General features: G+C 33.4%; 1 protein-coding gene across 1 annotated transcript in view; it reads left to right on the top strand.

Moving 5' to 3' along the window:
* Positions 1 to 13,137, top strand: part of LOC138321564 (uncharacterized) — an 80,229-nt gene that overhangs the window by 56,187 nt on the left and 10,905 nt on the right. Inside the window, 25 exon segments of the mRNA XM_069265324.1 lie at positions 500 to 651; positions 1,372 to 1,556; positions 1,680 to 1,721; positions 2,119 to 2,312; positions 2,777 to 2,937; positions 3,436 to 3,623; positions 4,170 to 4,229; positions 4,663 to 4,853; positions 5,249 to 5,409; positions 5,547 to 5,722; positions 6,486 to 6,521; positions 6,857 to 6,973; positions 7,330 to 7,509; positions 7,845 to 8,105; positions 8,282 to 8,311; positions 8,689 to 8,882; positions 9,041 to 9,195; positions 9,480 to 9,667; positions 9,840 to 9,881; positions 10,447 to 10,637; positions 11,031 to 11,188; positions 11,568 to 11,749; positions 12,080 to 12,139; positions 12,313 to 12,497; positions 12,712 to 12,872. Of these exon segments, the coding sequence (XP_069121425.1) occupies positions 500 to 651; positions 1,372 to 1,556; positions 1,680 to 1,721; positions 2,119 to 2,312; positions 2,777 to 2,937; positions 3,436 to 3,623; positions 4,170 to 4,229; positions 4,663 to 4,853; positions 5,249 to 5,409; positions 5,547 to 5,722; positions 6,486 to 6,521; positions 6,857 to 6,973; positions 7,330 to 7,509; positions 7,845 to 8,105; positions 8,282 to 8,311; positions 8,689 to 8,882; positions 9,041 to 9,195; positions 9,480 to 9,667; positions 9,840 to 9,881; positions 10,447 to 10,637; positions 11,031 to 11,188; positions 11,568 to 11,749; positions 12,080 to 12,139; positions 12,313 to 12,497; positions 12,712 to 12,872 (3,650 nt within the window).

Here is a 13,137-nt window from a genome sequence, read left to right as displayed (position 1 = left end):
TAAATATGTTTTATCATGCCATGAAAACCTCAACAACTGGAGGCATAATAGGTACTATGCAAAATAAATACACGTCACAATTGCCTCTAAAACAATTCAATAGTATTCCTAAAGACGAGATATTGATATGCACTTGAAATACAATGATTGTTATCAGTAGCAATGCAAACTTGGTACGAAGAAAAGCCACTCTCAATTCAATTTTTAACACTAGAATGACTGTTATTGGTAAATCACCATTTCATATGTCTACAGCATATACTAAGATGTAATCGATGAGAGGGCGGCTACTTCTTAGTACTTTGTTATTCTCCGGATGTCAATATCACCACACAGAGTCAGCTGGGAACATAACAAACTATTTCTATACTTACCTCCATTTTATTTTCAGTTCATTTATGATGTATGTTAAGTTAACGCAAATTATACGATCATGTTACATCCTTGACTCATTTCCACTGTAATTTTTAAAGTAATTCATTTGGTCCAACACTTTCAGGTGAAGTTATCTGCATTCAAAAACGGGAATGAAGTTCAATACGTCACATTCAATGCTCTCGGAAAAGACAAAACCAATTGGTTCGATTGCGATAATATAATAGAGTCATCGTGGAATGACTTACCTGATGGCAACAGAACCTGTATCAAAAGGTAGGTATATCATCACAGCTTCCTGAAATATTCCAATAATAAACAATATACCGCTGACCATTGCAAATTTTCACACAGAAAATCCTAGTTAATCTAACTCGAAACTTTTGGTAATTCGAAATTTACTATCATTACCGCCTTCTTTGAGATAATAGTTCGACTGAGTAACTATAATACCCGTATATCTGTTTAAATAAAAAAAATCGGATATGTAGGTATAAAATAAAATTATGCAATGTAAACATACAATGTAATATTTGCATAATAATAGGCCCATTCGATATGACTACTAATAGATTAAAGCTTATATCTAAATGTGTCGTTTAAAAGTATATAAATGTTTTAGTTTCTACAATGCAACTAAATACGTTGGGGCACGTTTTCTTGGTCCATTTGTTTGATATTTTGTCACCATTCTACGAGATTATCCATACTTAAAAAAATAGTTAATTCATCTAGTGTACATTTGTTTTGATAGTATGACTATTACGGTAAACTGAAAATCGGTAACCAATCCATCCTGTCATGCATAATAATTCATGTATACTATTTTCACCTCTTGTTACACACAATTGTGTCAGAGCGTAAATAAAAAAACTTGAAACTAAGTTTGTTGGAATATAATTAATAATAATAATTGCACTAAAATACACAACTTTTGCAATAGTAATTTAATAAGCCATATTCAGTTTTACCTATATATTAATTTCTAATATATAGTACTGGTGACACCTGGAAGAGAAGCTTCTTCCTTCAGAGCGATTATCCTACATGTACAAACGAGACTGGCTGGTTCATGTTTAAAGACTACGGAGCTTCTTCAGGATGTTCAGAGTGGGACGATACTTCATCACTTCCAAAAATCTTCTATTCACAGGATAGCACACGTGTTACCTGGTATTACGGTAAGCATGAAAATGACATTACAATATAGCTCTCCGATTTGAACATCTCCTTATTACTGAATCATTTCCTGAGAATGGCAATTACATCATTATTGACACTTTGCTGACTTTTTGATTTTTCAGGAAATATGGGAACAGCAGATGCAATGGCAATATTTGTAATGGGTGTGTATCAAGCATGTTTTGTAATTATACTTAACGTCTAAATGACTTTAAGATGTAAATATTGTTATTAAAATTTAAAAGGTGATATTCTACTGTTGCCGTTAGTTTTGTAATTAATTTTTAGAAACATATTCATAACGTAAGGCATAATTTCCACTGAAAAATCATAATAATAACTTTCTTATTATTAGTAGAACGAAACTATTTCGCTTGTCTTCATTTAAACCCTTATAAAATACGTTAATTTCCTAACCAGGAGTCTTTCGTAAGTTAAATATTTACCGAATGTTTTCAATATGCAACATTTTTGGTTATGGGAAAACAAAATTGGAGCATTTTCATTTTGCATATTGTATTTCTAAAACAAACTCATCCATGTTTTTTCTCCACACCATAGACTGGCACATGGTGTTTAAGGGTGTAGAAAGTGTGACTCCCACTGCTGCCAGTGATCTAGCTACGTTATGGACAGGCTCTGACACAGAGAACGACAACGATATCACCGCTACCACACTTACCAAGTCACCGAATCTAGCTTACAAATCTAGCTTGGTGGAAAATTGGGCTGACCCGTTCACGTTTATAGACATGGTAAAATTTACGTCCATTTTGAAAAATAAAATGATCATTTAACGGATTTAAATTACTGTGATGTTCCATATTTAAGCGCGCGAAAGATCATTGTTCTAGATCCGAAGCAGTCTAAAATTGCTTTAATATGAACAATTGGGAAAAAAATGCATTACTTTATAATACAACTAGAGTTGTACTGCAACGTTAACTAAGTAACCGAATATTTTCCGGTTGGTTTGGCGGATTCATTCATCAATAAAATATGATGATATCTGAAAATGAAGGTGTTAATATCGTATGTCGTCGTTGTTTATAGATAGAAATTTAGGGATGTTTATGCATTATCAATTTATTTCATTTTAAATTCATTTAATGTTACAGACAATAATATTACATTGATAACCACCAAAAGCATGTTTAAATGGTATTGCGAATAATTGTTCAATAAGTGCTAACATATCACACCATTTCCAAATCAACAGGTGAAATATGCCTTCTTTACCAGCGGTTTACAGAAAGCGGACATTGTCTTTGACGGGAGGGGAACAACGAAGACTTCCTGGTTCTCTTCCTCTAAAATCCTTTATTCCAGCAGTTATAGTGACATCAAAACTGCTTCTATTGCCCATTGTAGTATCACGAGGTTCGTTAAAATTATCTAACATTCATATTAAGTTCTTACCGTTTTTGATGCGTTATCTAAACTGTCATCTTTTTAAACTTTTAAACTTGTACTTAGTAAATTGTTCGCGGTATATAATTCAAATACAGATGGATTTGAAAATGATCTTTTCGACTTGATGACCGTTGTAAATGAAAAAAAAACCTACATTAATTTCATTGTACAACCAAATTGTCACTACAGATTGAAGTTTAACTATTAAAACTGGATATCATGGAAAGGACTAATTAAGTCGTAGCCTGTCACCTGCTCCAACTATTTATATATACATACATGTAACTACCTTCTTCTATAGGGATTTATAATATTTACTGACAATAAACATTGTAATGAAATAAGTACATTTTGTATGTCCTATTTGACCACGAGGCCATATTGATATGACGAGTAATTAGAACATAAATGAAAATGAAATCAAAATGAAACACTATTTTTAATATATTTCATTATTTTATTCAGTGATTCGCGACGAAAGTTTCTGGTAGCGCACGACGTATCTACAACCTGTAGTGCTTATCAGATGTGGATGGCAACACTCGATATCGGGGGAGGCCTTTACTGTGCATTTGATAATTCGGGATCACTTGGTGCCTCAAGACCAAATTTCTTGTACAGTTCATCTGATCAATATGCCTATCCACTTTCCGGTATGTGTGTATTATTGTAGAATGTACATGATTTTAAGGTTCTTCCTTGAAACATACTATGCTGAAATTTAGCACAAAGAAAATAATTATAAACAAGTAAAATATAAAGCATTTCCTTTCTCACTTTTTATACAATTGTGCATAGATTTGAAGAAAGTAGTTATACTACTAACAAAATTGAATTACATTTCTTTTACCTCATTAATTTGCCACAGTTAAGTTGAAAGTCAGTTTCCACCGTCCATACTTTTGCGATTTGTTATCACCACTGCCGATTTTCTGAATTAATCAGTAACAATTTAGTGATATATTAAGAGCCAAATTTATCTTGGATGAATTAATACCAATTAAAGTTGATTAACATTTTCAAAATCTGCAACTAATCGAAGTTTCAAAGGGAAACAACTCTATATAATGATATAATTCTATAACTCTATATACAAAATGTGCAAAGAAAGGCAATTCGAGAAAATAACTAAACCTGAACATACGCAAGCAAACCAAAGTTTTCATTTTATAATTTGAATAACTTGTATAATATTACAGGACATTACTGGGACAGTGTCAATGTGCCTAAAGCAGATGTTATGGGCATATTCATTATAGGTTTGTACAAACAAAATACAAGTTTTCACTACCATAAGGAATAGCTATTTTATTTTTTTCACTTGTAATGCAATGTATCTCATACATTCAGCTATACTATGAACGCCTTTGTCTATCCGCTTTTCCGCATTTCAGATCTGTAAATAAATAACAAGTAGCATCTAATCAAATTTTCTCTTTAAAAAGTGGCTATTGAGACGTGGTATAGTTCCAAAAGCAAACAGAATCATATTGTCAAAGTGATGTTAACGAAGAGTGACAGTCGGATATTATTTCACAATGACGACAAATATCAACTTTGGATCAGAAAATGTACTATTCCTACATGTTATTAAATTAGTTGTATAGACTAAGATTCCATTCACGTATAAAGTTATTCATCTAAATTTGAAATTTTTTTATGCATAGACTTTAAAAACGTCTTAATTTGTAGGATGGTACCCTCTCCTGAAGGTCGCGCGAGGTGTGGACCTCTCACCTGCCAGCGGAGTTCACGACCTATGGACTGGGACCTACACCCTGAACGAGTACAATGACACCGACACGGCGTTCTCCTTCGCAGCATCCACCATGCCATACAAATCCCACGTCGTGGATAGCTGGTCTAATTACTACATAAAGGCCGTATGTATATATCTTATATATATATATATGTTACTGGGTTCACTACATCATATTGGTATGATGACGAGAGTATGCGAAATGTCGCAATTGTAGGTAATTTTGAATATTTCAGATATATAGTTTTTCTCTTCTATCGGAATGAATAGGAATATCAGTTTATCTCAAATATTACAAAATATTGTAAAGTACGAACTATTTAATAATTGATTTAGTAACAAAAATTTACTATCAGTCAGCAAATCGATTTTGCATTCATTCTATGCCCCATTTGTAAAAAAAAATCATTGGTTTAAAACTTAAGTTTCTGTTTAGTAATTGTATGCGCATTTCTTTAAATGTTCATGCGTGATACGTAGAGGATAGATTAATGTGACGTTTTTTCCTTATTTCTGCAGATACGAGTGTCCTTCTTTGTATCGGGTGTAGAACAAGCATACGTGACTTTTGATGCCGCTGGTGCTGATAAAAATAGTTGGTTCAGCTGTGATAGAATATTATACTCATCGTGGCCCGATGTCAACCGCTTTGCCCACCGCGATTACTGCACTATTGATGGGTAACATGCTTTCTTTACTTCATTATGTATATCGGTTCGTAACGATTGCGTCATTTGATTGTATTGGGATTTCCTATATTGTAATGATTATAAAATTGGTATCTTTACTGATGCTATTTTGAAATGTCATCATATAGAGACGCTTCTAAAAATAGACGAATGTTCATGGCATCGTCTTACGGGGATAGCTGCTCCACCGACAACGGCTGGTTCGGAATGATTGAAGATTCGACCACAACCTGTACATGGGAGCAGAAAACATCCAGGCCATTCGCCATATACAGTGACGCCACATCTATGGAGAACTTTGACGGTAACGAATTCCATAAGATAGCAAAATCTAAGAGTTTGTATTGCGGTCTTCTTCATTTTACCATAGAATTTTCACGGTTCTTGAAATTACGTATCTTGGACGCATACTAATTTCTTAAATACATATTATACGTTTCCCTTTGTACCATATGCCTATAATCGACTGTAAGTACAGATAGAACATAATTTGATCATTCATATTAAACCAAACAAATATGTATTATTTTGCGGATACACTAGACATACGTGAAGTAATCAGTTACAATTTGCATACGACATGTGTCGTTTCAAAAACAAAATCTGACGTGATATATACAGGGACCGCATGACGTAATATACTGTGACCCGAGGTCATCAAACGCCCAGTCTATGAGCTGTTGACAGAGGTTAAATGTGGGGACCGCACTGAACGCTTTAAGAGATTGAACATAGCAATTCTTACGGTCCTTCTCGTTATCAGCTACATGGCAATGGATGCAAACACGACAAGTTAAAGATTTAAAACCGATGTATCATGATTATCCAATAAGCCGGCTTCTAACACATTCACCTCTCTATGAAATAATGTGCCAAAAAGGGATTTCTTATTTTTATTTTCTATTTTTGTTTGATTCTGCGGTTCTCTATCGTACCTATTAATCCTGAGATATCAATTATATAAACTGATTTGAAATAATTTAGCTGGCTATATCAGTGTAATCAAAAGCAGTTATATTATTCAATTAGGATACTGATTATGGTAAGAGCTTCTTTTTACATTTCAGATATGGCTGTAGCTGATGTTTTTGCTATATCCATGTGTAAGTCAACAATATTATAACACAGCATAATTTCAATATTGGTCTGATTGTATTTATTTGTCAGTTATATTATAAAATGGCTTCCAATTACATTGTACTTTGCTGTTTCGTAATTGTTCGTCTTGAACATTTCGTTGTTTTAAATCATTTTAAAATAAAAGGTTTTCAGTTAATCATACTTTTGTAATCTGACTATTGCGCGAATACTATTTTCTGCTATATCATTATGTGAGTATACTGCAAATATCATCGTGGAATACCTACCCTGCATAATTCTGAATTGGTAATAAATAGTATAGTTTAACAGTTCTTATTTCATTAATTTTGCTTCACAGCAAAGGACACGATATGTGATATAGTAGAATGTGAGAATGGTGGCACGTGCTATGACTGGGGATCTAGATATCGCTGTTTCTGTGATGGCTACTTTTATGGATGGCTATGCCAAAATCGTAAGTCTTATATTTAAAATTAGAAGCGCTTCAGCCATTACCATACACTTAATAATATAAAACCAAACACATTAAACTATTCCTAATTTTCATATATCCTTTTTTCGACTATCCCTGGGCTACTTGAATTATGATAATACAAAAGCTACTTTTAAATCTTTATATCTAACAAATTGATTTTTGGATACATATTTCTGAGCGTATGGTAAATGGAAATAATGCAAATGCAACTTCTAAAATTCTATGTCAAACATATTGATTTTGGTATAATTACTTGTGAGAGTACGGAAAACTCTATAAGAGTTGCGCAGCGCGAGATATTTAGATTCTTGAAAGCTATTGTTATTGTTCTATAGTGGACGGAAACTGGACTACGTGGAGTGACTGGAGTGCGTGTAGTACCTCGTGTTACGCTATAGGGACCCAGTATCGGTACCGTAACTGTACCGAACCAGCCCCTGTAGGACACGGGCTGGACTGTGGCTATCCTGATCTGGAGGTTCAGACCTGTGTACCTGATCACGACGTATGTCCAGGTGTGTATATATTATAACAATTATTTATAGATTATTTATTATTTCCCTTATCGCTGTAGCAATATTCAGCCTTTTTGTAGTTTCAGCAACTGAATATTGTTTTCAAAGGATATATTGTCACTATCTTTTCAATCAAATAACACAATAATTTATTTAATCATAGTTCCAGTTTATATGTACACGTATAATACTATTTGATAAATATTTACCGACCTGTATTATCATTACAAAATGAAGTGCGTTGAAGTACATCAATTAAGTTTGGTAGCACGTCTTATTCACCAGCGATGCCTTACTAAACAAATACAGACTTTAACTGATGTTTTTTGTTACAGAATACAATACGGGTAACTTAAACGAGACCCAGAACTACACCATGATCTGCCCCACGGGATTCTATATCTATGTTGATAACGCGTACTACGGGGATGGAACCAACTGTTACACCACAGACGCTATAAACAGGTTAAGAGGCTACTGTCACGGACAAACAGACAGCTGCCAATTCTTCTTCACAGATACGTACTTCGGAGGCGATCCGTGCGCAAGCTACCCGGGGGTACTGAAATATGGAAATGCCAAACTCAATTGTATCAGTAAGTATTTGATGCAATTTAACGGAAAACAAAAACATGAAACAACTTAAACAGCGTTACAAAGAAGAAGTTCAATTACAATTACAATGCTATACATTATCTGTGTATTTATTGTCATTTATTAAATGCTTCTTTATTTGATGTTTTTCTTAAATGTTGTATTTGTTCTCTTTCAGAACGAGATGTACTGGATTCATTTAAAGGCCGTATGTTATCATTATTATTTTTAATGGTTTGTCACATAAAATCAGTGAAATTTGTCATCATCGTCTCTTGTTGATAAGTTTTCTTTTTCAAAAAAAGTATAAAATTAATTACTCAAACAAACAATTGTAATGTCTTGTCGTTCAACACTTTATATCAAATATTTTGATAAAAACTAACTTTATACTAATACAAAAACATGTCTGGCAAACACTGGTAGCTCATTTGGGAATTGCTCATTTTTATCTTTTTTTAAATGTTGAAAGGTTTGAATAGTTACTATATAGTTATGGACTACTGGGACTGAAGTTGTCTTAATGCATAATGGTTAAACGAATAAAACAAATAGTATATCTATCACATCTGTATTCTCTTTCAGCTTGGCGACTTGTGTTTAAAGCGCCTAGTGGTCAGCGTGGTAGCGCCAGTGACGTGAAAACATATTATGACTCTTCATCTAGTTCAACAGAATCGGACACCGATGTGACGGATAAGAGTGACTTTTCAACATCTGCTAGTGTTTTCAAATCTGCCATTTTAAACAACTGGGGCTCAACAGTGACGGCTCAAGCAGTGAGTTCTTAACTTATTGATCCGTTGTGTAGTTTGGAATAACAATATACAATATAATAATTGTCTCGGTAAAAAATTGCAATGTTTATAATCCCAATAACTTATCCTTTTGATTCAATTACTGATATTTAATTTGTAACAAATACTATTTGCCACAGGTCCGACTCTCGGTATGGAAGAGCGGTAAAGAAGTCCATTATGTTGTCTTTGACGCGTTCGGTAAAACGAAGTCAGATTGGATGGACTGTAGCAGGATTTTATACTCAAGTTGGCACGATCTGGATGCTTCCCAAAATGTCACCTGCCAAATGAGGTAAGTTTGGGAAATCCATGGTAAAGTTTATTAAATGTTATATTATTCAATTTTAACGCACATGCGTTGCACATGCAAAATTGATATTGTTAAATAAGTTTATATATCGTGAGCCATTACGTGAGTGGTATATCGAAGTATTCATAGAATTTTTAACATCTTTGGCAGATTAATGTTTAGCGACCACCAAAAAGGCCGAAAATAATCGGCATAAAAATGGTCACACGACAGTTTTAAATATTGTCAAATACTTGGCTATGATATACTTTTCATTCACTTCCTAGGGAAGACGAAAACAAAAAGAGGACGTTTTACCTGAGTCGCGGCGGATATACCACCTGTACAGATGAGAGTGGATGGTTAATGTATAAAGATTATGGCGCCTCGAGTGGATGTTCCGAATGGGACCCTACGTCAGGACTACCGTATATCAAATATTCAACAGCCACGGAACATGTCACGTGGGCTACAGGTATATATACCATCATTTCCAAATTAAATTTGCTCTAAAGACTGTTTGCTTATAGGGATATGAACCTTAGATAAGTTGTTCTGTGTGCTTATAGATATGGTTTTCAGTTGTTTATTGTTGTTTATACATGGCACATAAATAATGATCACAAATATGAACATTGATATTTTAGGACCCACGGAAAATGCCGATGCCCTCGCCATATATGTTATGGGTATGTTGATGTTGTTATTTTAATTTTTTAGCATACTGTATTATTTTCTTTATGATAAAATTATTTTCTTACTGAGTGTGGTTTGGCTTTATATATGTATATATGTAATGCACAATTTTTATCATATTTGTTTTAAAAGTTAATATTGTGTATGTGGTATTTAAAACTGCTGGCTCATAAGTTGAATTATCTCATTCTGAAAAAAATAATGCTATTAAGTATTTAATGTACTAATATGTTAGCCTTTGCTGTATTAGCATATATGTAAATTACATTTGTATAAACCTTTTTAAAGTATGCTGTACAGAGTGTCCATATTTTGCTAGGGGTTAATTAATAATAAACATGTCTTCTTTATTTTTCTGATAGTAATTTAGTATCTTTTTATATAGTTGTAGTTTTATTTAAAATGTGTCACTTTAGCTTATTTTGTTTGACATACAATTCTTTGCCGCAATAATAGCTCTCATGAGCTTATGTTACTTCAATCTGATATAAAAAAAATATACGACTTTACAAACGTACTGTTAATGTATTCTATGATTTGAAATTGATATCCTTTCAGATTGGTTCATGGCATTTAAGGGTGTACAGGGGGTAACTGCCTCCACCGGTAGTATAAAGTCCCTCTGGGAATCAGAGGAAACAGAAAACTACCTTGACACTACCGCCCGAACTACATCAACTGCTCCGGGATTGACCTTCAAATCCTCACTCCTGGAAGTCTGGCATGAATCTTTCAGCTTTACAGAATTGGTATATTTTTCTCTGAATTCGACATTTTCTAAGGCTTTAAGCACAGCATTGTTGTTGCTCTCAAGAGAAAATGGTTTATCTTGATTTTCCAACTAACTATTTTTTCTATCATATTTAATTTTTATGTTTTGCACTGTCCTCTGATCTAATACTTAACAGATAAAACACCATCATAATTGTGAAATAACTATTTAACTTTATACATTCTCTATATAAACGGTGATTACCAAATAGATACTCCTATCATATCCCGTTTTCATACATTGCAGATGCTTTAATTTGTGAATAACTGCTGAGTTTCATCTGCATGAACATGTTGTCATATATCAGCTGACGCGTGTTATCATGTAGTATTACATTACATTGACATTTATTATTAAACTTTTGTTTTAGGTAAAGTATGGTTTCTATTCCGGTGGTGCTGAAGTTGCCTATGTTATTTTTGATGGGCGCGGTACAACGAAGTCAAATTGGATGAACTGTGCCAACATACTTTTCTCCAGTTATGATGATATCGTCACACAGACTAAGTCACATTGCGGCATCGCAGGGTTCGTCTATATATTGTTTATCTTATCTGAAAGGATATTCATTAAAGTTCATAACAGATAAATGAAGAAGACACGATGGTTACTGTGTCTTGATTAGTGATAAATATATAATTTTTTGTTAGGAAATGTAGATATCAGAAACACAAAATTACAATATCTTAATAACCATATTTTTTCTCCTATTTGACATTTATATATGTCGAGTATCCCACAGGCAACAACAAGGGCTTATAGTCGGTTTAATTTATTCAAATACGTGTTGATAGATTCAAATTCTACATTTTGTTGGTGTCACGAAAAAGAAGCTTATGCATGGAATAAAATTATTTTATTTTGTACAGTAAACAATGAAAGTATTGCTTCTCTTTTTTTCCGACAGGGATGATATTCGGAACTTTGCTATCCTGAAGCAGGGAGGTACCTCTTGTGCAAATGTCCAAGGCTGGATGATGCTCTCGGAGAATTCCTCAGAACCCTGCGTGTTTGATCGAGCGTCAAACGTAAAAGCTGCACCGTTCTTCCTGTATAGCAGTTCTAGTACATACAATGTCCCACAGAGTGGTAAGATACTTCGATCGATTGATCATAAAAATGACATTTGGCATTCATGCTTTATTTAATTGATAGCAAACTAAGATAAATGGACACTTTAGCGACGTTGTTAATTGAGCATACAGGTTATCGATAAAGTAACTGTAAATTGTAACTATTTGAAAAGAAATGTTGATTTTGATGGCGCATACAGTTACGTAGGACCGAATTATGAGTATATAACGATAAAAACTGGGAAAATATCAAGTAAATCTAAAGGGTCTAATTATTTTTGTTTCGTTTACTTTCGTGTTTTAACTTGAATCTTTTTAATATATTATTTACGTCTGTTTTCTCTAGGATTCTCCTATTACGCAGCAGGAATGCCAGCAGCCGACACGATGGGTGTGTTCGTCAAAGGTAGAAATTATTTATTGAACTTTTGAACGATTGAATCGAAATATTGAATTTAATTGTTCAGAATCGAAAAATTGAATTTTATTTCTGTTCAAAATCAAAACTATGATAGAAAGTTAACATAAGTAATAAGCATTTTTGCTTCGATCTGGAATTTATCTAACTTTTCATTTTAGGATGGTTCCCTGCATTCCATGTTGCACATGGCGGTGCCTTATATAGTGCGAGTAGTATTTATGACCTATTCACTGGAACCTATGTTGTTAACGAGTACAATGAAACAGCCTTCTCCCTGGACGATAATGCCATGACATATAAGTCGGCCATGGTCGACTTATGGACATCATATTACATACAAGCTGTAAGTATTTCTATTACACTTAATATTTAGGCTAACACGAACTTAATTTCCATCGCTTCCTGTTTCAAATCATTTCTGAAAGCAATTTTTAAATAACATTCGCCGTTTTAAATTCTTAGTGGACAATTCTGATTCAATTATAACAATAAATGATTGTTTTTAATTAAAATGTATCTTTTTATCAATGCATTATTTTGTTTTCCTTCTATATAAGGTACGTGTTTCATTCTTCAAAGCCAATACCGAGGTCGCCTATGTTGTGTTTGATGGTCATAGCACCACAAAACTTAATTGGTTTGATTGTGACCGAATTCTATATTCGTCATGGAACGATCTCACACGTGAAACTCCAACAGATTTTTGCAGCATTGCTGGGTAAATTACATTTAATTAATTTATTGCGGACTTAAGTAGTATAATATTCAGTTGTTTTCTCTTTGATCCGGGAGAATTGATACCACTAGTGTCATTGTAACATTAAATGGTTAAAAGCATTCCACCAAAAAAGCATAAAGTTTTAAAATTTAACAAGAAGGCTGAATTTGCTACATAGTTTATCTGATTATTAATAATAATAATAATAATAGTGAAGTTTTCAATATGTCATTCTCCTATATGTATGTAGTACCCCCCCCCCCAT

This window comes from Argopecten irradians, chromosome 1 (genome assembly GCF_041381155.1).
Source record: "Argopecten irradians isolate NY chromosome 1, Ai_NY, whole genome shotgun sequence".
NCBI lineage: Eukaryota > Metazoa > Mollusca > Bivalvia > Pectinida > Pectinidae > Argopecten > Argopecten irradians.
Note: the sequence above shows the minus strand (reverse complement) of the source record. Positions and strands in the feature narration are given on the sequence as shown.